Source organism: Polychytrium aggregatum (genome assembly GCF_025602895.1).
Source record: "Polychytrium aggregatum strain JEL109 chromosome Unknown BJ171scaffold_25, whole genome shotgun sequence".
NCBI lineage: Eukaryota > Fungi > Chytridiomycota > Chytridiomycetes > Polychytriales > Polychytrium > Polychytrium aggregatum.
The window spans coordinates 475103-500375 of record NW_026516227.1 but is presented as its reverse complement, the minus strand read 5'-3'; the positions used below and the strand labels follow the sequence as shown (position 1 = coordinate 500375).

Below are 25273 nucleotides of genomic sequence, written 5' to 3'. Positions count from 1 at the left end.
ACAAGATCCGTCAGATCGAGAGTCAGGGGCGAACGCAGGCTCCGTTGCGACGGTCGGGACGGCGAGATCGTTGATATCGTCGTTGGATTTCCCCCACGGCTGGTGGCCCAGGGCTTGGCGCCGGGCCGGCCAGCCAATCACAGGCCGTCGCTGCCATGATCTGCGCCACCGCGCCGTGGGAACATCGTGAGTGGTGATGGCAAGATCCCAGGCGAGCGGTGGTCAAGCCGGACACGGCAGCGATAGGAGAGCCAGCTGGTCGCCGGGATCATTTGGGGCGTCTATTGGGCATCGGCGTCGGATCGACCTCGTTTCGGCGCCGTCGACGCAGCACTTGCGTCCTCCACAGGCGATCCGCCACGTTTCCGCATCGGCTGTCCCATCACGGCCTGCACATCGTCGTCGTCCCCACGCTCTCTCGCAAGCCCGACGTTGCGCTTGTGGTTGCGGCTGTGGATGTGCACATCCCACTCCTTCGGTCCGTTGAACACCCTGGGCTCGTTGTTGCTGTCGAGACAGAGCGGGCAGCTCCGCTTTGTCCAGCCCGAGAGTTCCGCCGTCTGCTGCGGCAGCGTTGCGATCACGGCCAGCGCTGTCGGGCTCTGTTTGGCCGGATCGTGCGCGACGTTCTTGTTGATAAAGTCTGAGAGAGAAGTTTGATTGTCAGAAAAGTATTTCCAGATCGGGGCCCGAGGAGTGGCCGGAATTCAGGGCCAATCAGTGCGCATCCCTGGCGTTGAGGCGATCGAGTCCCCATCCCAAACAAGCGTCATCATACGCACCATCGCAAAGCGACAGGCCCTTATCGCCGACGCTCCTTGGCCACTCCTTCAAATCTGCGTTCCCAAGAAATCCATGTGGAGAGTCGATTTGAGCGATGCGGTGGCGCGGGAAAGCAAAGGACCAATCAGCAAGAGTGGCAGCATTTCGATCGAGGTGCCCCAGTATTGGGAGAGGCTGTGTGCTGCTCTGGACTAACGGAGCTCTGGGATGGCGAAATACGCACCGCTGCCGTCGAGGATATAGAATGCCATGTCTGTGGCTTCCGCGGCCTGTCCAGACGCCTCGGTTGAATCCCGGAACGCCATTTCCTTCAAGCACACAGGCGCAAGTTTGTTCTTGATCCAGGTGATTTGCTTGCGAGCATAGCGTCGAGTGGCTTGTTTCATTTCCACGATCCCTTTGGTCTTGAGTCGTTCGAGCTCGTGCGGCTCCTCCGGTGGGTCGCAGTGTAGTGCTGTGAGATAGGGATCGAATTCCTTATATCCTGGATCCCAGATTATGACACAGTCAGATGCCAGAACTGGGCCGCCCCATCCTCATGGCCCATGCAGCAACGGAGCTCAACCATGCACTGAATTCACGATCTTGCACAACGGCGCATGGTGCATACCTATTGCCTGGAATATCCCGCGCGAATAGTCGACTTTGCCGCCCAACTTCTGCTGGGCAAGCCCGAACAGCGTGTTCAGCTCGTCAAACAGTCCTAGCTGGATAGGAGCGAGTCCGTCCCCGACACAATGTTTGGTGTGCATGGTTAGAGGCGCTCGGTGCGAGCCAGGGTGTGGAATCGATCTCTGTCAGCACCGCTGCCATCATGTGCTCGTCCAGCCCGGGCGATGCGTGTACTCAGCCAAGTCGATCGAACCTTGATCATCTCGTCGACACGATCATCCAGCCGAGGCGCCAGCTGCTCATGCTCGCCGTAGATCCAGAATACGCACGCGCGAAATCTACACGAACAAGATTAGACCGGCGGAACAATGAGCGGGTCGGTGATCATGCGTTGTTGGCTCGGATATCGACCCAATTGTGGCGGAATTCATATACAGCCTGCAGACACACGCCGACAAGATCCGGTGGGGGGGGGCAGTCGCTCATTTGGGGATCTTCAGTGCACATCCACAATGCCTGAAAGGCCTGTCGGTCCAAATCGCTTACCGCAGACTGCGTCCGCTGTCGTCGCTGTTCTGTGCAATGATGATGTCACTGTGTCGTTTGCCTGTGGTATAGTAAACCTGGCAGTGTCCGCTGGTGAGCCGTACTTGACATCGACACATGCACTCAGCAGCAGTCCATCTCCCGAACAGAGTGCGGTGTGTACCTCGAGGCTCCGCAGGATCTTGCGGGTATCGTTTTGGTGCCATCGCTGGGCCATCACTTCCAGCACCGATGCCGACGTCGTTCGATTTGCCCCACAGCAGATATACCAGAAACGGTTGGCTGTAAGCGCTATTGTTCCGAAACAGACACCCTTGCATCTTGGGACGCTGTCGATGCCAGCGCTGCGGCCATTCCTTTTGCCACTCACAGGGGTCGACGGTCTGCAACACTTTGTATCCATCAACATCCTTTGGAAGCTCTTCATCGTCGGGGTATACGAGTCGCTTTCCCTTGGGCTCCAGAGCCGCAATCGCAGCTGCCACCTGCTTCAAGAGCGCTTTGTCGATCGAGGCATGCGGGACTAGTTTGCCAATCTCAGTGGTGATGCCCTCGGAGGTCAGCGACGAGTCTGAGCCAACCAGTGAGCGATTCCAGAGCAGCGACTGAATGTAATAGTTGGTTCCACCGACAATAATAGGCACCTTGTCGCGGGCATGGATTGCTTCGATCTGGGGCCGATAGCGGTGACGGATTTGCGCCAGTGAGAACCGACGGGGTCATGGCAACGACAAGAGCAGCTCAAGCGAATCGCTGGGTAAGCTTGTGGTGCTGCACTTACAGCTTCGAGGGCGTCCCTCTCGAAATCGCCGACAGAATACTCCTCGAGAGGGTCCAAGAAATCGATGATGTGGTGGGGCACCTGCGACCGCTCCGACTGGGTGGCCTTGTTGGTGATGACGTCCAGGCCCTTGTAAACCTGCATCGAGTCGGCACTGATGACCTCGCCGTTGAGCCGCTCGGCCAGTTGGAGGGACAGCAACGTCTTGCCGACGCCTGTTGTTCCAACGATGACGACGATCGGCGGCTTTTGAGACATGTGGGTCGAGCAGATCGGGAACAAGCGGATCGGACGAGGGCCGGCCGAGGACGCAGGTCGATGGAGGGCGAGCGTCTGTGTTGGACCAAGGCGTCTGGGTGCAGTTGCGATGCAGGTTCGAGATGCCCGAGCGGCCAGCAGGTTCAGGCGCATGCAGCGAGCTTGGATGTCGGGCCGAGCGAGGAGGCAGACGAAGAGAGAGCATCAGAGCCGCGATCTGGCCGAGCCGAAACGCAAAAGCTCCGACGCTCTCGGCGTGCTCTCGGCACGCTCTCGGCATGCTCTCGGCACGCTCTCGGCGGGCTCTCGCTGGATCGCCTTCCAGATCTTCGACTCATCGCCCTGATCAGCACCTGGGCCATCTCCCTGATCGTATCCCAGACCAGTCCTGATTCCACGCCCGTCGAGCCGCTGCACATGTCGCACATCGAGTTTGTCGCCACCACCACATCAAAGCACTCGGTCCGGGTCGGCCGCCTGCAGACATCGTCGGGTGCTTCGCTTGCGACACCGGCGCTGCTCTACTACAACCGCCTCGGAGCCGTCCCGCACTTGATCAACACCCATCTGCCTGCACTCCAGATCGCAGGCTCGGCTGCCTCGGCCGTGGGCGCCTCCGAGTCGGGCCAGCCCACGCAGCCCGACTCGATCGGCATGACGGTGGCCATGGAGGACTTTCTGCCCATGTTCTCGCCGGGCTTCCCGCGGCCACCAGTGATCAGCTTCGACCCGGCCCGGGTGTCCCGCTTCTCGAACCGCTTCGACTCACTCGCCTCGTACATGGCCCTTGACGAGAAGAACTCGATCAACCCGATCCTCATTGCCGACCTGGCCGACATTGGGGCCTGTTCCGAGCGTGTGGGCTCGATCCGGAACAAGTTCATCTTTGGCCGCATCGGCGGCGTGAACTACAAGGTCTCGCCCAAGGACTACATCCAGGCTGCAACGGTCCTCAAGCCTGACATTCTCGTGAGTCTCTTTGACTTTGAGGCCGAGCAGCCGGGCACGCGCACCAAGAGCAAGGTCGACCGCAACCTGGGCTATCTCGACATGGTGATCAAGGAAAAGGCCAAGAGCCTGGCCGCAGCGAGCCTGTGCATCTTTGGCGTCGTCGATGGCGGCAGCGACATGGACGAACGAGCCCGCGCAGCATCCAAGACGATCCAGCTCTTTGACAACGACCTTTCGGGCTACGTGCTGCCGTTCTTGGCTCGCACGGACCTCCCGACCTTCCAGCAGAGTCTGCGCCAGACGATCGGCCATCTGACCGAGACCAAGCCCCGGATCTGCTACGGCGTCTCGTCGCTCGAGCAACTCCTGGTCGGCATCCGCGAGGGCGTTGATCTCTTTGACAGCAACTGGGTCTGCAAGCTTGCCGAGGACGGAATCGCCCTCCGGCTCTCCGAGAACACGCCCGAGACCATGGATATGAAGTCCGATCCGCAAAAATGGGTCCACGATCAGACCGTCATGGTCTCGAACTGCGGATGCCCCGTCTGCACCCGGCCGTACCATCGGGCGTACATCAATCACTTGTTCAAGGTCAAGGATATGCTGCCGCATGCCCTCCTGAACTCGCACAACCTGTGGCAGTTTAACCACTTTTTCAGCAAGGTCCGGGCAGCGATCCAGGACGGGACTCTGGGCGAGTATCTCTCGCAGTTTGAGCACAAGTCCTGATCTGCGGCGGACTCGCGCGCTTGCATGTATGTATGGGTGCAAGAGTGTGTGCTTCGATCTGAGACACAATAGACGACTCCCAGAGTCCTGTCCACTCTCGCGATCTTGAGGAAGGGAGTCTGTCTGTATTTCATATCCAATCGCAGCGCCGCTCACATACACAGGAGAAATGGCCTGTGGTCCAGATACAAGACCAAGGAGGGCATCGCGGCAAATGCAGCACCAGTGGGTGCCATGTACTCAAAGGACGGAGCGAGCCAGACATTATGTCTGCCGGTGGCGGAAAGTGCGGGATGGAACGCTTGACGGCACTGAAAGTATGGCAAACGCAGATCGCAAAGGTCGTAAACATGAAGCCAAGGCGAAGAATGAAAAAGGTCGAGGGGGTACAAGGAGAGTGTTGAGATGACAAAGGCGTCGCCGATAACAGGAACGTAGCAACTGACGACAAGGCGAAGAAAGAAGTAGGAAAAGCGAGAGAACAAAAGCGTCTATGGGGGGCAACATCTTGCCAAAGGGCTCGATGGCGTCTAGCTTGGAGTGCAGGGTAAAGGGGGCGGCGGCGGCGGCGGTAAAGGCAGACAAGGTCAAGGGTTGAAAGAAACCACCGCCCGAATAAATTAGAGACAGAAGGCAGCCCAAGATCAAGGCCAAGATCAAGGCCAAGATCAAGGCCAAGATCAAGGCCAAGATCAAGGCCAAGATCAAGGCCGAGCAACGGGAAGGAGGTGGGCACCGTGGCAGCCACGAATGCAAGGTTAGACAGGCAAAAGGGCCACCTGTCGCCAAAAGTAATGTAGAGGGAGGCCGAGAACGGTGCCATATGCATTGGGGAATCCAAGGGTGTGTGTCGACAAGGGTGGTCGGTCTTGAGAAGCTGGGCGACTGACTTGCCAGACGCAGACTTGTGCACCAACACGGGCATCCAGATGCCGATGCTTGAACATGATGAGCCGCGCTCTGGATGGTAAAAAGCGGGCGTGTGCACATGTCTGCGGCGGCAGTGGCATGAGTGCACGCTCGATAAATAAAAGGTGAATCGGCACACCTCCGTCAAACGAGGAATTTCCATGTCGGGGGGGAGGGAGAGAAGGAGGGAAACAGAGGCGGGTATGAATGCAGACCTAGCATCGGCAGAGGGAAGGATCATCCTTCCGGATGGTGACAAGCAGGGCATGGACACATAAAAGGAAGACAGATACACTAATATGCAGAGCAGTGATAATGATGATGATGATCGTGGGATGATAACGAAGGTGTTTCGGAATGCAAATCGAATGGTAGACCGTCTCATCCTGGCTCGAAGCGACACAACAAAGAAGAAGAAAGAAAGAAAGAAAGAAAGAAAGAAAGAAAACCAACCCTTGCAGGCCCAAAAAGAAGTAAAGTAAAAGTGGGGGGGGGAGCAAAAGATAATGAAGCAGAAGTGGAGATCATGAAAAGTGACGTCCAGGAGATATCGGGGGCGAGACGTCCGTTCAACCATAGGTGTCATCGGACGCATCTGTCCAGTTCGATACGCGCATACACTGGCAGAGTGTGCTTTTCAAGTTGTTCCTTGAAGCGGCAGCTTGGCGGCACGCAGTCCAGGTTGCTTGCTTGCAGAGCCGCGTCGCTTAGTTGGTTCGTCAGACACGTCACTCATTGAGAACGCGGACAGCTTCATAGATCATGACCTCCCTGGTTTTGCCTTTGAAGTGCTGCGAGCCGATGGGCCTGCACTCGATCCTGTCCTTGACAAATTCATAGGTAGTCTCGCTGATGAGCACTTGGCCAGACTTTGCGCTATCGCAGATCCGCGACGACGTGTTGACGGCGTCGCCAATACAGGTGTATTCGAGGCGCTGAGAGCAGCCAATGAATCCAGCAAGGATTTCGCCTGTGAGCGAGAACAGTCAGCGAGGATCGTGGAGGGTGGCTACGGGTGACGTCGACATGCACGCTGGCAGACAAACAAGACAGGAGGACGAGGCAGCGAGGCATCTCATATCACAGCCACTGGTCCTCCGAGACTACGCCGAGAATGTCGGTTTGGTGTCCCGGTTTCTGCGTACCTGTGTTGATTCCAACGCCGATCGAGATGGGTGCCTTGCCGATGCGCTGGCGCTCTTCGCTCATGACGTCGATGGCCTTGACAAACTCGATGCCTGCCGCAACGCTGCGGTACTCTGCATCGACTTCACCCTCGAGCGTTCCAAAGACAGCCATGAGGGCATCGCCGATGTACTTGTCGACAACGCCCTCGTATTTGAACACGATCCTGACCAGCTGAACGACAGAAGCGTGGTGTTAGCAGTCGTCAATCGAGGTGTGGAGAGGCAAGTTCATGGCGACCAGGGCCCGTTCTGCTCTTGAGCTCGCGTCGGCAAAGTGGTTCATGCAGCTGTCCGGGCCAGATCTCCGATAGCCTGGCTGGACTGGATCGACAGTGCCTACACTACCCACCCGTTCAAAATAGTCGTTGAGCAGGCTGACCACTTCGCTGGGCTCGCAGGTTTCGCTCAGGTGGGTGAATCCACGGATATCCACAAAGACGATCGTCCCGACAAGCTCGCGGCCTCCGCTGCGCGAAATGTCGGAGCGGTTGACCATGCGATCGACAACGTGAGGCGCCAGGAAGCGAGATAGCTGCTCGGTGATGCGGGCCTTTTGCTCGACCTCTTTGATGAGGATGCTGTTCTCGATGGCCATGGCGGTGTGGTTGCTGATGGTCTTGACTAGCGACAGGTCTTTGCTGGAAAAGGAGTTGATGCGATCCTTGGAATCGAGATGCAAGATGCCGTGGACCTGGACATGAGTGAGTGAGTGAGTGAGTGAGTGAGTGAGTGAGTGAGTGAGTGAGTGGATATGCGAATTGAGGCATCCGCATTCTGCGGCATCAATCCATGCAGATGCAGATCCTCCACTCGCTCGAATCGCATGGTACCGCCATTGTCGCAAGCAACATGACTCTCACCTTGTTGCGGGCAATGAGTGGCACGCAGATGACACTGCGCATTTGGCCGTACCGAGCTGTCTTGCCGAGAAGGGGATCCTCGTATGCGTCCGAAGTGATGAGGCAGGTGCGGGTGTAGTAGACCTTGCGGATGATGGTGGAGCTCATGAGAATCTCTTGCGAGTCGTCGGCCTTGCCCTCGCGCAGTTTGACGAACTGGGTGCTCAGGATGCCCGTGGCCTGATCGACCAGAAGCACGACTCCGCGGTCAACGGCCAGGATCTCAAAGATCAGGTCGAGGGATCGAGCCAGCAGCTCGGTAATGTCCATCTTGAAGGACAGCTGGGAGAGTTTGTAGGCCAGACGCAGCTTCTCATAGTCCTCGCGCAGGGTGCCAATATCGGTCACTTGGTCGACGCGCTTGAAGTCGGGATCGCCGTCGGCTTCGAGCTCGGCCCGGATGGTGACGCTGTCTTCGTAGCGCTGCTCAAAGGGCAGGATGGTGACGAGGCGAAGGAACTTTTCGGCGTTGCCGGAGGTGGGACGGGGAGTGCGCTTGGACGGCGAGGTGGTGGGAGTGCCGTCGTCGATGGATGCGTACTGGAGACGCAGGGTGATGGTGCCGAGCTTGATGACATCGTCGTCGGCGAGTCGGTAGAACTCGCCCGGCTCGATGGTTGAGTCGTTGATGCGGAGTCCGTTTGCGGACATGTTGTCTTTGATATAGTACGTGGGAGGGCTGGGGCAGTTGGCCGAGCGGCAGTCGATAGGGACGAACGACAGAGACGAGCCAGTGTCGACGAGCAACAAGCCGAGAATAGTGTCAGAGTATGCACAAGAAGGAAAGGGTGCAGAGCCCAGCATGGCCCAGAGCCCGTCTCGCAAATGAGCAGCATGGCCGAGGCGGGGCTATCGGAGAGTCCGGACGCAGAGACGCCCGCCAGCAAATGGAGCGGCACGTTGGCGAATGCAACGGCATTCAAGCGACATGTCCGGCGAGCCAAGCCAACAGCATCCGGCCAAGGAATTGCGCCTCTACCCCCCCCCCACTGCGAACCAGCCCCAAGCCCATACTGCCAGCGACTCGCATTGCAGGGATCGGCACTGAAAGCCGCAACATGAGTGGGAGACTGATGACGAAGGTCACCCGTCGAGAGCGGGAGACAGCCAGCAAAGGGCAAACTCCATAAATTCGAGCGCGAGCGCAAGAAAAATAGCCACCGGTCTTGGAACAGAGAGTGGAGCGGGAAAACAGGGAGAAAGAGAGAAGAGAGAAGGGCAGATGCAAGCAGGACAGCGTGCCTCACCTGTCCTCGTCGTCCCGGCGGATGACGGCGTGGTATTTGCTGATTTTGGCGCAGGTCAGGACGATGTGGTTGTCTTCCTTGCGACCCAGCTTGGTTTCCCTGCGGTTGAGGGCGAACGACACTTGGCCACCGTAGGAGGCATTCATCATGAGGCGAGCATACGACGTGGGCTGCGAAGGCGACAGGCTTCGCGGCTGGGTGGTCTGGAAGATGATTTTGCGGGCAGAAAGCGAGTGATGGGCGGCCATGACCTTGGGCTGCAGAGGCCGGTCCAGCTGGAAATCATCGCCTGGGAGCAAAGGAGTGTCCTGGCGAAGGTGAGTCAGCGCCGGGCTGTTGTGGACGGTCCGGGGCGACGTCGGCCCACCGAGCGGCGGCGAAAGCAGCGGGTTCGATTGATAAGAGGTGCTGTAGTGAGTGTTGACCCTTAACGGTGTCGGGGCATGGAAGCCCAGGGCCATGGTGGCCTGCGAGTCGGTGCTCTCCAATGAGGCCAGCGAGCCCTTTCTCTGGATATAGTCCAGGGTGCGGTCTCGATTCATAGCGAGGAAGGCGGCGTGGCGGGGCGATGAGGCGAGGTGGAGGGAGGGCTTGTCGACGACGACGGCTTTGGGATGCGAGCGGGACTGGGATCCGAGAGCAGGGTTCTGCGAAGAGGCGGCGAGACTGGATGCTCCGGCAGAGAGAGAGAAGGATTTTATTGTAAGGCCGGGTGGGGCAGCGATGAAGAGAGCAGCGCCAGAGCAGGCTTGCAACGGGCAGGCAGCGAGACAAGCAGAATAAGGGCGATCCAATAAAAAACGGGACACCCGGGTTTTTGACCATTCATCGAATATTTTGTTACCCAATGTTATCGCGCGCTGGCCATGACCATTCGCCACACATCCGACTTTCGCACCGCCGCATTGCGATGCTACGCCCTCATCCATAGCCTGCGTAAGGTCGCCTCCATATTCAGTGTGTCCAAGAGCACCATCCATCGATGGCACCGAGGATGCAAGCTGGATGACCCATCCCGGGTCCCAGCTCGCAGATCCACTATCTTCGAGCAGGCATGTCCAGTCATTCGCACCCTGATTGAACAGGACCCGTTGCAGACTGGTCCTGTGTTGCGATGCAAGCTCGAGTCCATCCTCCAGAGGAAAGTATCACTCTCACTCTGCCACACTGCCATCCAGCGAGCAGGTCTCTCACACAAGAGGGCAACACACCTCTACAAGTCCAAGCGACTGGATGAGCGAGTGGCACAGTTCAGGGACCAGGTCCGCTCCATCGACCCACGACGATTCGTTTTTGTCGATGAGACGGGGATCAGGAAATCCATTTTCCCTCTCTACGGATACTCACCGAAGGGTGCTCCGCTTCGCCAGCGCAATCACATGAAACACAAGTCTGTCTCAGCTGCATTTGCCATCAACCACTCTGGTGTGCTGCATCGCATGTACATCCCCACATCATTCAAGACACACTCGATGGTCGAGTTCTTTGAGCGAGCGGCCTTCCCAGACGACTCTGTGGTTGTGATGGACAATGTCAGCATGCACAAGACAATGGCTGTCCTGGACTGCATCGAGCGCCGAGGATGGTCAGTGATCTTCACCCCACCTGCCTCGCCCGACTTCAATCCCATCGAGAACTTCTTTGGGGTTGAGTCCCCACCGATTTGGGGTTGAGTTCCCTCCAATCAAGCCGCCGTTTTCGCGTTCACATCCCTGGCTTGAACCTCTCGGCGATTTTTGAACAGGGTCACTTCCCCAACCAGCCCGCGCAGACGGGTTCCTGCTCTCGGGTATAAATGCCACACCTTTGTCCTGCTGCTTTCTTCCCTCACCTCGCCTTGATTTGATCATCGCGCTATTGTACGATAAAGAGAAGTCTCTGCTCTGACCAGTACCACTGGCAGGCATCCAGCATCCTCTGCCCCCATGCCTCCGAAGCGTAAGGGTGCCGGTGATGACCAGCCTCGGCCACCCAGGCCCAAGAAAGCCAAGTCACAGTCGGAGCCTGTCTCTGGTTCGTATTCTGATCCCACGCATGCTTGGTCGTCTGTTGCTCCGTCGCTCACCACCACTGCTTCTGCAGATCCAATGGATGTCGATCCCACCGAGCCTGGTCCATCTACTTCCTCGAGTACCGGCAAGCGATGTCGCCAGTGCGATGGCACCGATCACGAACGTTGCAACACTAGCAAGTGTCCCAAATACCGGCCCCTCAAGAGTTCTGTCGTCCCACTCGTGGATGGAAGGTCATCCGCCCCTCAGTTCAGCTGCTTCAAGCAGACGATGGATGGCTGTTGTCTCAATCCCGCTCTCCGCGACAAGATCCAGGCCACCGTCGAGGCCATGACACAGATCCAGTTCGAGGCATCCAGGCTGCTCAACCTGCACATCCTCCGGTGCATCGAGCAGGATCTTCCCGTCCTCGTCATCTCCAAGTCCACCCCTGCTTTCGTTCGCCAATGCTTCAAGATCGTCCAGGCCGATGCCCTCTCGACGGCCAGGGATACCAAGAAATACAACGAGCATCTGGTCGCTTCCTTTCGCGACTACCAGACCACTCGACACGCAGACCTGCCTCCGGCCCCTCGTCTGCCTGATGGTGCTCACAGTCAGCTTCTCACACTGGCTGTCAATGCCTATGCCACCAACTGCACCACCCACCTCGACCTGGCCTACTGGCGACTCCTTCGCCGCTTCTGCGCTGCCGTCTTCCCAGCCAACAAGCATAAGCACGAAGCCATCGAGGCCTGTCTCGAGCTCTTCGAGAAACCAGGGCAGACTCCACCCAAGGCCGATCTCGAGTTCCTCTATCCCGAGTTTGGCCACATCCTGGACGAGTTTCGGTACAGCAACGACCAGGACCGCTTCCGGGCCCTCCATCGCCTCTCACACCATGTGAGAATCCTCGCCCGAGACAAGATGGTCGACAATGTCCACAAGTGGATCGACTGTGACATGCCCGCCCTCCGAGTCACCGAGCTGCAGCGCCAGGCCAAGCTGGACGAGCTCACTGCCAGAGGCATTCCCTCCGACGACAAGAGGTTCACCACGGTCAAGTCTGAGCTCGGCACCACCAAGGCCAAGATCAACAAGCTGGCCGCCAGGATCAACTGGGCGCTCAAGCAGCTCGCTCTCGACACTCCTCCGGCCGTGTGCACGATGGTTCCTCTATGCACTGCCACGGCCAAGTATGTCAAGATCGACACGGTCGCACTCTGGGAGCTCCTTGGTCCAAAGAAGCGCCTTGGACTCACCCGGGACAAGCTCAAGGATGAAGGTGAGGACGGCATCAACAACCAGGATCGTCTCTGGCGCAGTTGCTTCAAGCTGCGTAGTTCCCTCTTCCAAGAGCGGGTCAGGGACAAGAAGCTGTTCAACTACGAGATCAGCACCGATGGAATTGGATGCACCATCGGCCTCGTCAAGTTTGTGCGTCGAACTGATCACACCGAGACCATCGAGCCTCCTCCGACTGCCGAGCAGCGTATCCAGGCCCACATCGGCGACCCAGACCCCAACCGTACCACTTGGATTGGCATCGATCCTGGAGTCGGCTCCATCTTCACGGCGGTCATCCAAGCACCGGGCCACCAAGACGAGGTGGTCTCATTCTCCAATGGCCACTACCAGCAAATGTGTGGCCATACGTCCAACACCAAGTGGCACAACACCATGAAGTATCGACTCAGCATCGAGACCTGGATGTCGACCACCCCCTCGCCCAAGGTGTCGTCCTCGGAGGCCTTCAAGGTCCATCTCACCCATGTCCTGCGACCGGAGCTGCGAGTGCAGCTCGACTTCCACCTTGGCAAGAAGGCCCGTCACCATCGCTTCACGGGCCACAGGAGGCGCCAAGTGGCCGTTGACAAGATGTGCAAGGCCGTCCTGAAGCACGCCCCGATACGGACCGATGTGGTGATCGCCTTTGGCAATGCGTCATGGCGACAAGGCAAGGGCTATGCATCCAGCCCTCGGAGGCAGCGGTACTTTGAGCAATTCGAGCACCACCGACGCCGTCCCAATCACCCTCATGGAAGCGTCAAGGTGGCCTCGACGAACGAGTTCAACACCTCGCAAGTGTGCTCCAAGTGCCTGGAGCCAGTTCGGTTGGAAGGACTCGATGCGCCCAGTGTTGCGAATTCCCACTTTGTCAGGAGCTGCAAGAATCCCAGCTGCCAGACAGTGTGGAATCGCGACGTCAATGCGGCGCGCAACATGATCACAGTATGCAGGTCGATTGTGGAGATCGGAGAGCGACCGGCGGTCTTCACTCGGAGGCTGCCAAAGTGATCTGTTTTATTTCTTGTGGCTTTGCTTGACGCAAGCACAGCACATACTACATGTTCATGGAAACGGCTATGTTGTCCCGTTTTTTTCTGAATAAAGTGTAAGGGGCAGGAACGCGGACAACACCGACAGCGAACCGGCAAAGTGCACCAAGGCAGACAGGCGTAACGGAGAGGAGAATCAGCCAGGCTGCTCGAGAGCCCGAGAGGGCAGATAGGCACGCAACGGGATAATGGAACAGCGAGTCGGTGGACCAGCCAAGGCGAATTGGGGACCAGATTGCCCCACGAGGACGCTTGCGTCTGCAGTCTTGGCCGAGTGCTGCTCACATGGTCTCTGGTGCGATGGCAGATTGGGATGCAGGCCGGGGGCGGGGACTGACCCGGCCAGCGGCTGGCAAGCAGAAAGACACTGGTGTCTCGGCCACCGCAAGACGGGATGGACACGGCCGAGGCAGATGACTGTCCAAGCAGACGATCGGCGAGCCATGCGACAGGGGCGATTGCAGCCGAGCATGCGATGGACAGGACCGGCGAGCGGATCCGCAGGATAGATCGGCGACCCGCAGGATGTCGTTACGAGTCTTGCAAGGCTGCTCGGGCCAAGTGCAAGAGACCCGATGGCAGCGTCTCCCTGGACTCGGTTGGGTGGCAGATATATCCCTGGACTCGGCCCGATGGCAGATGGCCTCTCTCCTGCAGCTGTCACCCTCCGAGACCAAGTGTTGTTCGTGATGCATTGGCCCGTCGTCTGGGCAGCCATGGCCGGTGTGGAAAAAGTGCCGCACAGGATGCCCATCCGCTCTTTGCTGTCAGCGTTACGTTGCAGGTCCCGCGTCCTGGATATGTGCTCGCCAGGCTCATGGACATGCAGGCGTCGCTGTCGACAGGCGGGCTGCTCGCGGCGGCGGCGGCGGCGGCAGCGACAGGACGAGATGCGCTTCGGCACGGATATCCCGGCTCTCCTGGCCGGCTGGTCTCAGAAACACAGGAGACCCCCCCCCGGCCGCACAGGAGTGCGAGTCGGCTGGGACAGGGGGAAGGAGGCGGCGACGGCCAAGCACCGGAAATGTGCAGCATGGCACAAGCAGAAGCACCGGCACCGGCACTGACAGCCGGCGCTGACAGCCGGCGCTGACAGCCGGCGGCAGCCCCCGAGCCGACCCGCCGCGCACGGGTGTGCAATTGGGGCCGGCGTCCGCTGCAGGGCCATTCGATGCAGCGATGGATGCTATCCCGGGACCGATGGCAGCTGCGACCGCAGCAGCAGAACCACACCCGGTGGAGGGTATTCCGTCAAGACAAGCGACAATCAATAACAATCGCCGGCGAGAGCTATCGACATGGGGCCTGGTCAGCCAGCCAGCGGCTATTCCCCCACCGACCCGCAGGGATCACATAGACAGTCGGGCTGCGCTTGTGCGCGCCAGTTCAGGCGAAACAGCCCACGCGGTGCGCCCCCGGCGTAACACGCACGCCACACTTGCGCGCCCGGTGCGACTCTGGAGGCTGGGCAGCCTTGCCACCGTGTGTACTGTGCACAGCTGCACTGCACTGCACTCTGCGACCGCGACGCTCAGTTTCTGTGATGTGCAGTGTCTGTGGTGGATCAGGTGCCGTGATTGCTCGATTCGGGGCAAGTGCAAAAGTTGGCAAGTCCAATGCTTACGACGGTCCGACGACTCCGATGGCCTAACGATTCCGATGGTGGCTGCTTTCCCATGCGCAATCGACACCGGCGCTCGGATACTTCCCAATGCCATCCACCGACAGCAACAGCGACAGCGGCACAGCGCCCCTCGCGGAAAATGGCAAAGACCGATCCATGGCCCTGATCCGCGGCCAAGGAGGCCTCTGGCTGGGACCATCTCGTGGTCCTGTGGCGGCGGTCGGTGGGGCGCTGAACTTGGCTCCCATCCATCCGCCTTCGCCCTTTAAATCTCAACCACCCTCGGCCTGCCTTGGCCATCTGCTCCCGCAATCCCCCCCCCAGTCGACAGCCAGGCCTCCGGGTTCGTTCCCTCGGCGTCGGTTGTCCTGTCTGTCCATCCGCTGTCTGTTTAGCTCTGCGTTCAGCTCTCTGCTCTCGCTTCTTCGTCTGCCCTGCCAGCCCATCCTCCTCCAGCTTCCCTGATCAGCCGGCAATTTCGGTTCATCCCCCACGTCGGCAGCGCCTCGACTCTCGACCCAGCCCGCCGCCACAAGTCGCATCGAGCCCGCTTCGAGCCCGCTTCGTACCCAATGTCTCCGTTGTGCGAGTGGATCCTTCCACCCGCATACACCGTCCGGGTTGCCCAGACTTCGGCCTTGGTTTCATCCGAGCTGCAGGGCATCCTGCGCTTGCGACCCAAGGGCTTCCATGCCTGGGCAACCTCGCAGCCCTGGTATGAGGCTTCTCAGGACTCGATCACCATCTGCATCGAGCTCGTCAAGACCATCACCAATGCCAGCGATCCCAAAGACGCTGCTGTCGAGATTGTCGCCCAGACCCCGCTGCGGCTCAGTCTCTCGCTTCTGGGCTCGGCTATGCAAGACTCACGGTATGTTTGGCCGGACGGTGAATGAATCGCACACCGTACCCCAGCATCCCGCACAGCATTGCATCCGACCATCTGTCGTCGGCATACCCTGCCCGGTCGCCGTTGTATATCTGTCTGCATGGGGCTTGACGGCTCCACCCGCAGTCGGACACGCCCACCCCACATCACCATGCACCATCGTGCGCCATCGTGCACCATCGCCCACGATCGTCCATGGCTCTGCCCTGCTGTCGCACCTTGGCGGCTGCCATTCTACCCCTCCGTCGGCCGCCGCTTGCTGCCCACACACCCTGACTGTTGCGCCAAACTCGTCTCCATAGGGACACCCCGTTCCTGCTCGTCCTGCCCGTGAACCATCTCGCGCCTTCCGTCCGCCTCTTTGCCGACACCACCTCCCGATTCTACGAGATCGACTACCACTGCCGCGCCAGAATCGATGCTGCGGGAAACAAGGTCCCGCTCTCCGTGCTCGAGCACTTCCCCATCGCAATCTTTCGCAAGGAAATCGGCGACTCCACGACTGCCTCTGCTCTCTGCGGCACGCTTTCGAGTGGTAAGTTCGCCAACGACTCTGTCCACTACCGCGACAATCACCATTGGCTGCATCATCAACAAATGGCGCTGCCTGGACACACTCGGCTGGAATCTGTGGCAAGCATGGTTTCACGCCGACGCATCTATCCGTAGCTCTAATCCTTGCCGTTTGATTGGCGTGTCCTCGCAGTGCCCGTAATGTGGAAGGTCGTTGAAGCAGACCACAAGCCCACACGTCCCTGTGTTGCTCTCAGTCTGCATCCAACCTCAACCAGCCACCCAGAACTCGTTCTTCTTGTCAGGTGGAGAGAGCATTTCACTTTCCGGTATGTCCATCTCTGCTACTATTCGCATATCCCATCTGGGGCGTCTTTGGCTCCCTGCTCCGTCGCTGATCCTTTACAACGCTTGGGACTCAACATATCCGATGCAAAAACGATGTTTTCAATGCACAACCCGACACGGCTATCCTCGGTGCATTTCGACTCGTGAACAACTTGCTGGATTCGTCCGCCGACACGCACAACTTGGTATCCAATCTGACGCGACGCAGTCTCCATGACAAAGTGGTAGAAACCAGTCGTCTAGTTGGGCAGTCGATCCACCCAACCAAAAGCAGCTCGGTCGTCGTCATCGATAGCCCAAGCGATGTCGACTACCACTTTGACTGTTCCACAGCGCAGGTCTCTATCAGTCACGATGTCGAGATTGTCTTTTCAGCGTCTTCTTCTTCTTCTTCCTCTTCTCCTTCTTCTTCTTCTTCCTCCTCCTCCTCGTCTTCATCGCTGTCGTCTTCGTCATCTTCGTCTTCACTGTCGTCCTCGTCGTCGGTTCTTGAAAGCGGCAGAGTCGTCGAGCTCCCTGTGCGGATTCCTCACACATACAACCCCATGAGTACGTGCGTGCCTCCTGCTGTCCGGTCTGCTCGCTCCGAGCGGGTTGAACAGCATCGGACTCAGCCGCATATCCGCATCACGCCCATCAAGGACACCGAATTTGGTCCGAGCAGCGATATGCTCTCGCGCCGTCGATTCTCCGAGCCTCACCAGCTGCTTCATTTCCAACGCAACGTCCGCGGCCAACGTCCCGTCAGCTCGCCCCAGGTGTCAACGCTGCCTTCATTGCTTGTTCCCTCGTCTCCCACTCGGTCACATCGCTCGGCCGGCGAGCCGCACAGCCCCGCCAGTCCTCGCAGCCCTCACGGAGTCAACATCCTATTCTCGCCTCCGTCTTCGGGTCCGCTCGCCCCAGTCCATGTCGTGAGTCGACCGCGCGCTCCCTCCAATCCCGAGCTGCGGATGCCTCTCCGTGCAGACGGACCGCCGGCCAAACCAGCGACGCTGCAGCCTGGTCCCTTCTATGCCGCCAACTCCCACCGCCGGTCCAACTCGGACTGGCACAACCGCAACGGCTCGTCCGGCGGGGATCGACCTGCCGTCAGCTCAACCCTCATTGGGTCTGACTCGTCGAGCACGCCGTACCTGCAGACTTCGTCGGGGCAGCTCATCCCGTCACGGCCCGCCGATAGTATGCCTCCAGCATCCAAGCGCACCAAACCTCATTTGAGCATCAATACCTCATTTGGTCGCCCCGCAACGCCGCCCGGAGCCACACACGAGGCCGTTCAAAGTCGCTGGGCCCCTGGCAAGCGCAACGAGTCGATCCGGTCGGTCTCTCAGATGGGCGTCTCTCCGACGGCCATGCGAGACTCGGCCTGTCTGCTCGGCAAGCGACTTTTGGCCCAGCGCAACTATGACAAGACCCGCGATGACGAGATATCGATCCATCAAGGCGATTTGATTGCCATCAGGTACGCGCTACAGCCCATGGCGCGGAGCGGGGACGGGAGGGAAGGAGGACAGTGCCTCGGAGAGAGGCAAATGGCAATCGGGCGTTTGATCCTGCATGTTCCTGCATTCGTGGATGAAACCATGGCCACGCGACTGCGGCCAACGCCTTCCCCGGCGATTGCCATGCAGAGTCCCTTGCGCCTGTCGTGATTTAACCAATGTCGCTGTTCTCACAGACATATCTGGCCGGATGGCTGGGCAACGGGATATAATACCCGCACCAACGAAAGCGGCATCTTCCCACTTGGAGCTCTCGCCAAGGAGCTACCTCGCATCAGCCAGGCGATGCACCGCGGCAGTCCCGCTCCTCGTGCGAACCAGAACCATCCTCGCGGAGGCCAAGCCTCGTTCCGCGCCTCTCAGACACGCCTCCCTCCATCGGCCACATCGCCGCGCAGCCCCCTGGCACCGGAGCGGATCTACAAACCCGCTATGCCCCAGAGCCCGTTGACGCCGAGCGAGACTGAGCGGCATCCCTTTTCCTATCCCAACCGACCTCCGTCCAAGGCCGGCTCTATCTATGACGAAAAGCAGCCTCTGACAGGCTCCCTCCCGGCAACCCCCGTCTCTTCGGGCTTGAACGGCGATTTTGCATCACCCATCTTGTCAGCCCTCAGCCACATCTCCTACACGATCCCGCCCCTGAAAGGTCCTCCTCCGAGCGGGCCGCTTCCGGCCCTGCCGACAGACTAAGCGCATCGGGCATTCTTTTGATCTCCTGCGTGGTAGCATCCTTTTCTCTTCCATTTCTTCTGCTTTGTTGTTTGTTCAATATCCGATCTATGTAGACTGCATTCTCTCCTCCTCCTCCTCCTCTTGAGGAGTAACCCCCTATCCGTATTTATTGGTCAACGAACCTCCCTCTCCACTTCCGGCTTTGTATTTTCTTACAGCACAACATACTTACCGTGCTGTCAGCGGCGCCATGTAGTCTTTGTCTCGATAGCTTGTCCATAATGCAACTGGCACCCTGGATTTTTGACACCAATAGTCTTTTCTTTTCTTCGTTTTCGTATGGATGGTTGAATACCCGGTATTCAGTCAAAAACACGATGTGTATTGCTTTCGACCGTTGCCGGCCCGCTTGCATTGGATGCGGGTGTGCTCGCTCATCGCCTGCCAACGATCTCTGGGATCCAAAGTTGGGCGCCTTGGCCACAAACACGATCAAGGGAGGCGCCACCGCTCGACGCGCACAGGGTCGTACAGCCAGAGTTTGCATGACTCTGTGCGCCCCAGGCGCGTCGCGCGGCCAAGCAACGGTCCTTCTTGGCCTGGGTCAGGTGGCTTCGCTCCGCTGGCGGTTGACCCACCTGCTTCAGCCCCTTGGCTCGCCGCTTTCCTCCATCTCGATCATCCGTCTCGATCATCCATCTCGATTGTCCATCTCGATCGTCCGTTTCGATCATCCGTCTCGATCCTCCCACCTCCGACTGCCAGTGATGCCCTCCGGTAACGGCTGCTGCATACCTGCACAGGGTGCTGGCTTGGCTTGCCTGTGGTTTCCTGCCATCTCGCCTGGTCGTCGACTCGCCACATCAATGCAGCACTGCAGAGTTTCTCTCCCCGACCTAATCCATTGTCCGAACCGACACCGACATTGCTGTCACCCCGCTCACAGAAGCGAATATCGAGGCCACGACCCAGCGGCTCATGGCCATGGGATTCTCCCGAACCAAGGTTGAACATACACTGCTTCTGACCAACAACGACGCCGATACCGCCCTTGATTTTCTGCTCTCGGTAAGGCGGTTGATGGATATGTTCTGGCTTGCCCGCATATCACTCTGCTTCGGCTGCAGTGTCGTCTCTAGGCTTTCCAACTGCCTCTCTGATATCTGGTTGCTTCCGTGACTCTTTTTTTTTTTTGGCTACTTCTGTCGCTGGCCATTCCGCCACCATCGATCCTTGGCACAGGGCGTCATGGATGGCGACGGAGAGCCACCCGCAGCGCCGGCTGCCACAACCAGTGGTGCATCTGACTTCGCCACCCACGGCCACAGCGAGCTGCCTCCCAGCTTTGACGAGTCCATCGGGTACTCCTCGAGCACCTTCTATGAACAGAGCTTCCTCGGCGAACCCGTCACCAACAGTAGTTTCGTCCAGGAGCCCCAGTTCGTGGCCGAGACCTTTGACCAGGCTCCTCTCCAATACGGCTCGCTGTCGCATGCTGGCTCGCTTGAACGTCTACAGTCGCAGAGTTCGTTTCGTCCGCAATCGCAGGGCTCGTTTGAACGCCCGCAATCGCAGAGTTCATTCGGTCGTCTGCAATCGCAGGGCTCGTTTGGTCGTACGCAATCGCAGAGCTCGTTTGGTCGTCCATCCGTGCCTTTCCCAAGCTCGGCTGATTCTATTGATCAAGCGTATCCCCAGGCCCTCGATGCCGGTGCCATCTCCCAACCCGCTATCAAGCCTGAGCCGTCGCAAGCCCCGATCCCCAGCCCCCCTGTCTCCGAGACAGCCCAAGAGCCTCAGCCCAGCCCCCAGCCCGAACCAGCGTCTGAAGGCGACTCGCAGCCCCCAACCCGTCCCAAGGTTCCCCCGCAGAACGAAAAGAGCACCCTGTCTCGGGTTTTCACCAGCCGCAAGGATTGGAAGTGCCGCAGCGGCTACACCGCCCATGACTTTTTCATTTCCTACCGTGTCTCGTCCGAGCACAACCTCGCCGAAAAGCTGGCACTCTACCTTCAGTCGTCCGAGTTTACCGACCGTCTAAAGGCATACACGAAAGGCGGAGCTCCCAAGCTGCCCCACGTTTATCTCGATGTCAACTGTCTCGTCTATGGCAAGGCTTGGGAGCAGGGTTTCCTCAGTGGCCTCGTCAACTCGAAAATCGCCATTCTGCTCATCAGCGACCAGGCGCTTGAGCGTGTCAGGACCGCCGACAAGCCCGACAACCTTCTGCTTGAGGTGAGTGGCTGTTGTCTGGCCTGGCGTCCAAATCAGTGCTGATGTGCGGCGTATATTTTCTGCTCTGCTCTGCTCCCCGCGATGGGTGGAATATGTTCTGCACCAGCAGTATGGGTATGCACAGGTGCCCACTGCTGCTTGGCTCGGTTGCTGGAGAATGAACGAGCTAGGAGTTCTAATGCGGTAACTGCCTTGGCTCGTCGTAACAGTGGGAGTTCGCTGTCGACCTGTGCAAGACCGGCAAGCTTGAGATCGTTCCCTTCCTTGTGGCAGAGGAGTCCGGGGACGTAATTTCCCTCTTCCGGTCCTTCAATCTCGACCAGTTCCCCGATGAGCTACATTGCCATCCAAACAGTCCTCAGAAGCACACCATTCGAGAGACGATGGCCTTCATCTTTGCCATCCAGGGCATCAATTGCATTCCCCGGCTGGTCAGCAACTGCCTCAGCCAGCTTGCCACCATCTACGCAAACACGTTTGATCTCCAGAATGCCGCAGCGCCGCCGGCGTCGCCCGCCCCAACTGCTGCTGCCGAGACAACACCGGTAGTTGCCACTCCTCCGCCACTGCCTCTGCGAGCCCCGGAAGTTGTCCAGCCCCCAACCCCGGCCCCCGTGGCCATTCCACAGAGCCCTTCGTTTCAGTTTATTCCTGGGGAGGCCATGTATCTGTCGGAGCTGAACGCGGAGAGACTCACTCCCTTGGGCTGCCGACTGTACAGCTGGATCTTTGATGCTCTCGACGCCTCGGTCTTCCCCGAGAGAACAAGCTTCTTGGAAGCAACCAAGATGGACACCTTCCATCGCAACTTTTTCCGCGGATACGACGACTACATCAATCAAGGCTTGCTCCTGACCCGATACGGCAACGAGTTTGAGTTCTACCAGCAGCTCGGTGTCGAGTGTGCCAAAATCCCGCCGAACATCGAGTACCACGACCTGGGCTACGCAATCACGCGCACAGGCTTCCAGCATTACATGTTCATCCTCCTCAACTGCAGCAGTCGAAGCGAGTTGCTTATCCAGCACAGACAGCTCTTGAAATTCTTGAATCTGGACATTCCCCTCAACCTTTCGATGTTTCCAGCTCAACCTTCGTTCAAGATCTCGACCCAGGTGGCCATCGCTGCCAGCACACGCAAGCGGCTGAACAGCAACAAAACGATACAGTCTTTGTACCAATTCCGATAATGAGTTACAAACAAGAGGGCCTCCCGATGGAGAATCGGTAAGTGGTCCGATACGACTCGATGTATGTACAAGAATAATGGATGGATGTTGGAATCCTCAAGACTCCGTCGGTTGGATTGAGATACCAGGCGATCGGCCGGATCCCCATTGCTGCTTACTCTGTTCTTGACACTGACGCTCATCGTTCTCCCAGGGCCGATGTAACGGGCACTCCACCATCGCATCTCAAATGCCGTCGAAGGCACAAGGGCGAAATGCGGGGTCGCTGCGAGGCTCCGGGCCGAAACTTTGCGGATGCCACCATCCGACCCAACAGCATTTCCACTCACCCTTTCTACGCTTTCTGTTATGTTTCTCCTCCCCCCCCCCTTGGCGTCTTTATGATCCAATCTGGAACAAATACGTCTCGCCTTGCACCATAGCAGTTGTCCAGTGGGAGGAGCGCTGCCAGGGCGGTAGGGGCCAGGCAGGACGACCAATTGGCAGGAGAGCGGCCAATATTGGTCGGAATGGGGCGGAAAAACATTAGATGGAACGAGAGGAAAGCCACCAGGGGCTTGGGGATATGCAAGGGTGCACATGTTGGATGGAGATATGCTCCAACGACACGGGAGAAGGAAGAGACTGGACTGTGGAAGCATATTCAAGAGCGAACAGACATATGCTCCTGTTCGCCCGCAGATGTCACGGCAGGGTGCGGATGCCATGGCAGGATGTGGTAACAGAGCCAGATGTGTTTATGCACATCAGGCCGTGGAGGTTGTACCAGTTGTGGAGGTCGTACCAGTTGTGGAGGTCGTATCAGTTGTGGATATCGTACCAGTTGTGGAGGTCGTACCAGTTGTGGAGATCCACAGCCAGACCCGAATATCCATACCGGGGGTGTGGATATCCATATGCTCAGGCGGGGGATAGAGGACCTCACACTCGGAGCACAAGCTGCTCAAGGGCCGACACAGTCGCTTTGGTACTTTGAGACGAATGCGAGGCACCAGCGAGGCAGGAAGCAGCACAGTGAGGCAGGATGCAACCCAGCGAGATGGACAGCAGGGCAACAGGACAATAGACAACAGGACAGCAGGGCAATAGACAGCAGGGCAACAGGACAGCAGGGCAACAGGGCAGCCAGCCGGCTCGGCGCTCGAGCTGGGTTGGGTCGGTGGCGCACTTCCAATAATGATATATCTGCGCCACCTCCCCCTCAGCGGCCTTTGCCAGCATTTGCCAGCACTTGCCAGCATTTGCCAGCCTTTGCCAGCCTTTGCCAGCCTTCTGTCCCCATCGAACCTTTGTCTCCGCAAGTGCCCTCCCTTCCAGGCGTCCGCCCCTGCTGCCAATCCGCTGTTCCGCCAACACCATCACTCTGGTCATCTCTCCTGCCAAATATCTGTCGGCCAGACGCTCCTGCCAAATTGGTCGTTCTGCCTGGTCCCTGTCGTCCTGGCCATTGTTCTGGTCATTGTTCGGTCATTGTTTTGGTCATTGCTCCGGTCACTGCTTTGGCCTTGGTTTGACTGCCGTTCCTGTCAACCCCCGCTGCTGCAAGTGTCTTGTTTCCCGGTCACTGGGTCGTCTCCCGCACTGCGTCTGCTCTCGGACGCCTCCCGTTGCATCCAACCTCTGTCTTGCCTTGCTGTCTTGTCTTGCCGTCTTGCCTTGCTGTCTTGTCACTTGCGCCACCGATTGCCATCTGCCATCTGCCATCTGCCATCTGCCATCTGCCATCTGCCATCTGCCATCTGCCATCTGCCATCTGCCATCTGCCATCTGCCATCTGCCATCTGCCATCTGCCATCTGCCATCTGCCATCTGCCATCTGCCTGCTCTTCCCCAGCTGCCAATATCCTGCACACTCGATCACCCCTTGTTGCAATTATCAAGGCCGCCCACAATTGAATCGTCCCCACTCCCACTCCCACTCCCACTCCCACTCCCACTCCCACTCCCACTCCCACTCCCACTCCCACTCCCACTCCCACTCCCATCTGGACCTGAAGGATGCTGATCCCGGCGAGAAAGAGATCGCTGTGCGATACTCATGGCGAACGCCACGACTACTTTTTCGGCTATCGCTCCAGCTCCGATCTCGACACTGCTCGAGGTCTCAAGAGACTTGTCGTGTCGGTTTTCTATCGTCGCTACGGCGAGCATCTCGCAGTGTTCCTGGACCGCGACTGCCTCTCTGACGCTGACAGTTGGCAAAGAGTCTTCCTTGAGGAGCTTCCAAACAGCTCGGTGGCCGTCTTCCTCATCAGCAAGGAATCCATGGATATCATGCAGCAGAACGTTGAGACCAACAAGGAAGACGGTGTTGTCCTCGAGATTGAGCGTGCCCTGCAGCTGAGGGACAGCGGCTCGGATCTCCGGATCTTGCCACTGTCGATCGCAACATATGACGGGGTAAGTTCGAGGACCGGCATTGTGATGTGAACGATGCCAAGCAGGGCACAATCGCGCGGGCTGCCGATGTTGCTGCCGATGTTGCTGCCGATGTTGCTGGCGAGTTGCTGCCGATGCTGTGATTGCACTAATGCTGCTTCGTTTGTTCCTGCTTGGTTTGTTCCTGCATCGCTGCACTAATACCCGCCGCCGTACCATGAATGTCCCTGCCCTGCCCCGACTGTTGCTCCTCTACTCCTTAAAATCATACGATCTGCCACGCCTGTCGTCACATCGATATCTCTCCGCTCTCATGACCCTGCTCTTGTTCGGAACATTACCGAATCGCCACCGAATCGCTACCGAATCCACCGCCCGCGACCACCCTTCGTTTCCCGCGATCCGCGGACCCCTTCATGGCTCTCCATTGACCCATCCAACCACCCGGCTTGATTTGCCGTCACCAACCCACCCGGATCCCTGGCCTGTCTGTTCCTCGGCCTCTCGGTCCCAGACATCGTACACAATCTTCCATCCTTACAATTACGCCTTCCCAGCCTCCCCAAGGTTCGACAGGCTCAGGCACATTTTCCATCAATTGAAGCAAATCCAGATGCTCACTCTCCGACCCGACCAGGCGCACAGACGGGTCTACCGCCTGCTGAACCTGCTTCGGCCAATCT

General features: G+C 58.4%; 8 protein-coding genes across 8 annotated transcripts; 3 read left to right on the top strand and 5 right to left on the bottom strand.

Annotated features, from left to right (window-relative positions):
- Positions 1 to 281: 281 nt before the first annotated feature.
- BJ171DRAFT_583194 (IPP transferase-domain-containing protein) lies at positions 282 to 2980 on the bottom strand (the record flags this gene model as incomplete). The annotated part of the gene is made up of 9 exons (XM_053114235.1): positions 282 to 643; positions 783 to 836; positions 1007 to 1267; positions 1394 to 1490; positions 1649 to 1733; positions 1942 to 2018; positions 2105 to 2232; positions 2312 to 2612; positions 2723 to 2980. 9 exons carry the CDS (start codon positions 2978 to 2980, stop codon positions 282 to 284), a joined length of 1623 nt encoding a protein of 540 aa, XP_052965441.1.
- A 346-nt stretch (positions 2981 to 3326) lies between these two features.
- Positions 3327 to 4792, top strand: BJ171DRAFT_150439 (tRNA-guanine(15) transglycosylase-like protein). Its single transcript, XM_053105782.1, has one exon. It carries the CDS (start codon positions 3398 to 3400, stop codon positions 4658 to 4660), a length of 1263 nt encoding a protein of 420 aa, XP_052965440.1. The 5' UTR covers positions 3327 to 3397; the 3' UTR covers positions 4661 to 4792.
- On the bottom strand, positions 4793 to 5759 carry BJ171DRAFT_150438 (uncharacterized protein). The gene has a single exon (XM_053105781.1). The coding sequence runs from the start codon at positions 5648 to 5650 to the stop codon at positions 4925 to 4927; it is 726 nt and encodes a 241-aa protein (XP_052965439.1). The 5' UTR covers positions 5651 to 5759; the 3' UTR covers positions 4793 to 4924.
- A 538-nt stretch (positions 5760 to 6297) lies between these two features.
- Positions 6298 to 9150, bottom strand: BJ171DRAFT_425489 (nucleotide cyclase; the record flags this gene model as incomplete). The annotated part of the gene is made up of 5 exons (XM_053107722.1): positions 6298 to 6539; positions 6715 to 6928; positions 7106 to 7447; positions 7617 to 8334; positions 8903 to 9150. 5 exons carry the CDS (start codon positions 9148 to 9150, stop codon positions 6298 to 6300), a joined length of 1764 nt encoding a protein of 587 aa, XP_052965438.1.
- A 4093-nt stretch (positions 9151 to 13243) lies between these two features.
- BJ171DRAFT_510457 (uncharacterized protein) lies at positions 13244 to 14120 on the bottom strand. Its single transcript, XM_053111497.1, has one exon. It carries the CDS (start codon positions 13984 to 13986, stop codon positions 13369 to 13371), a length of 618 nt encoding a protein of 205 aa, XP_052965437.1. The 5' UTR covers positions 13987 to 14120; the 3' UTR covers positions 13244 to 13368.
- A 992-nt stretch (positions 14121 to 15112) lies between these two features.
- Positions 15113 to 19177, top strand: BJ171DRAFT_510456 (uncharacterized protein). The gene is made up of 5 exons (XM_053111496.1): positions 15113 to 15727; positions 16048 to 16280; positions 16452 to 16587; positions 16815 to 18071; positions 18288 to 19177. Exons 1-5 carry the CDS (start codon positions 15429 to 15431, stop codon positions 18802 to 18804), a joined length of 2442 nt encoding a protein of 813 aa, XP_052965436.1. The 5' UTR covers positions 15113 to 15428; the 3' UTR covers positions 18805 to 19177.
- Positions 19178 to 19999: 822 nt separating this feature from the next.
- Positions 20000 to 22632, top strand: BJ171DRAFT_150416 (uncharacterized protein). Its single transcript, XM_053105780.1, has 3 exons — positions 20000 to 21021; positions 21231 to 22272; positions 22405 to 22632. The coding sequence occupies exons 1-2, from the start codon at positions 20035 to 20037 to the stop codon at positions 22209 to 22211; spliced, it is 1968 nt and encodes a 655-aa protein (XP_052965435.1). The 5' UTR covers positions 20000 to 20034; the 3' UTR covers positions 22212 to 22272; positions 22405 to 22632.
- Positions 22633 to 23702: 1070 nt separating this feature from the next.
- BJ171DRAFT_510454 (uncharacterized protein) lies at positions 23703 to 24032 on the bottom strand (the record flags this gene model as incomplete). The annotated part of the gene is made up of 1 exon (XM_053111495.1): positions 23703 to 24032. A coding segment is annotated over one exon (330 nt), but the record flags the coding sequence as incomplete, so codon positions are not given.
- Positions 24033 to 25273: the final 1241 nt, after the last annotated feature.

Bases quoted from the DNA above. Each gene is read 5' to 3' on its own strand.
- BJ171DRAFT_150439 (XM_053105782.1), top strand. From the start codon at position 3,398: ATGTCGCACATCGAGTTTGTCGCCACCACCACATCAAAGCACTCGGTC.
- BJ171DRAFT_150438 (XM_053105781.1), bottom strand. From the start codon at position 5,650: ATGTGCACACGCCCGCTTTTTACCATCCAGAGCGCGGCTCATCATGTT.
- BJ171DRAFT_510457 (XM_053111497.1), bottom strand. From the start codon at position 13,986: ATGGGCATCCTGTGCGGCACTTTTTCCACACCGGCCATGGCTGCCCAG.
- BJ171DRAFT_510456 (XM_053111496.1), top strand. From the start codon at position 15,429: ATGTCTCCGTTGTGCGAGTGGATCCTTCCACCCGCATACACCGTCCGG. The intron at 15,728-16,047 runs GTATGTTTGGCC...TCGTCTCCATAG, and splicing joins TCGGCTATGCAAGACTCACG to GGACACCCCGTTCCTGCTCG. The intron at 16,281-16,451 runs GTAAGTTCGCCA...GTGTCCTCGCAG, and splicing joins CTGCGGCACGCTTTCGAGTG to TGCCCGTAATGTGGAAGGTC.
- BJ171DRAFT_150416 (XM_053105780.1), top strand. From the start codon at position 20,035: ATGGATGGCGACGGAGAGCCACCCGCAGCGCCGGCTGCCACAACCAGT. The intron at 21,022-21,230 runs GTGAGTGGCTGT...TCGTCGTAACAG, and splicing joins CCGACAACCTTCTGCTTGAG to TGGGAGTTCGCTGTCGACCT.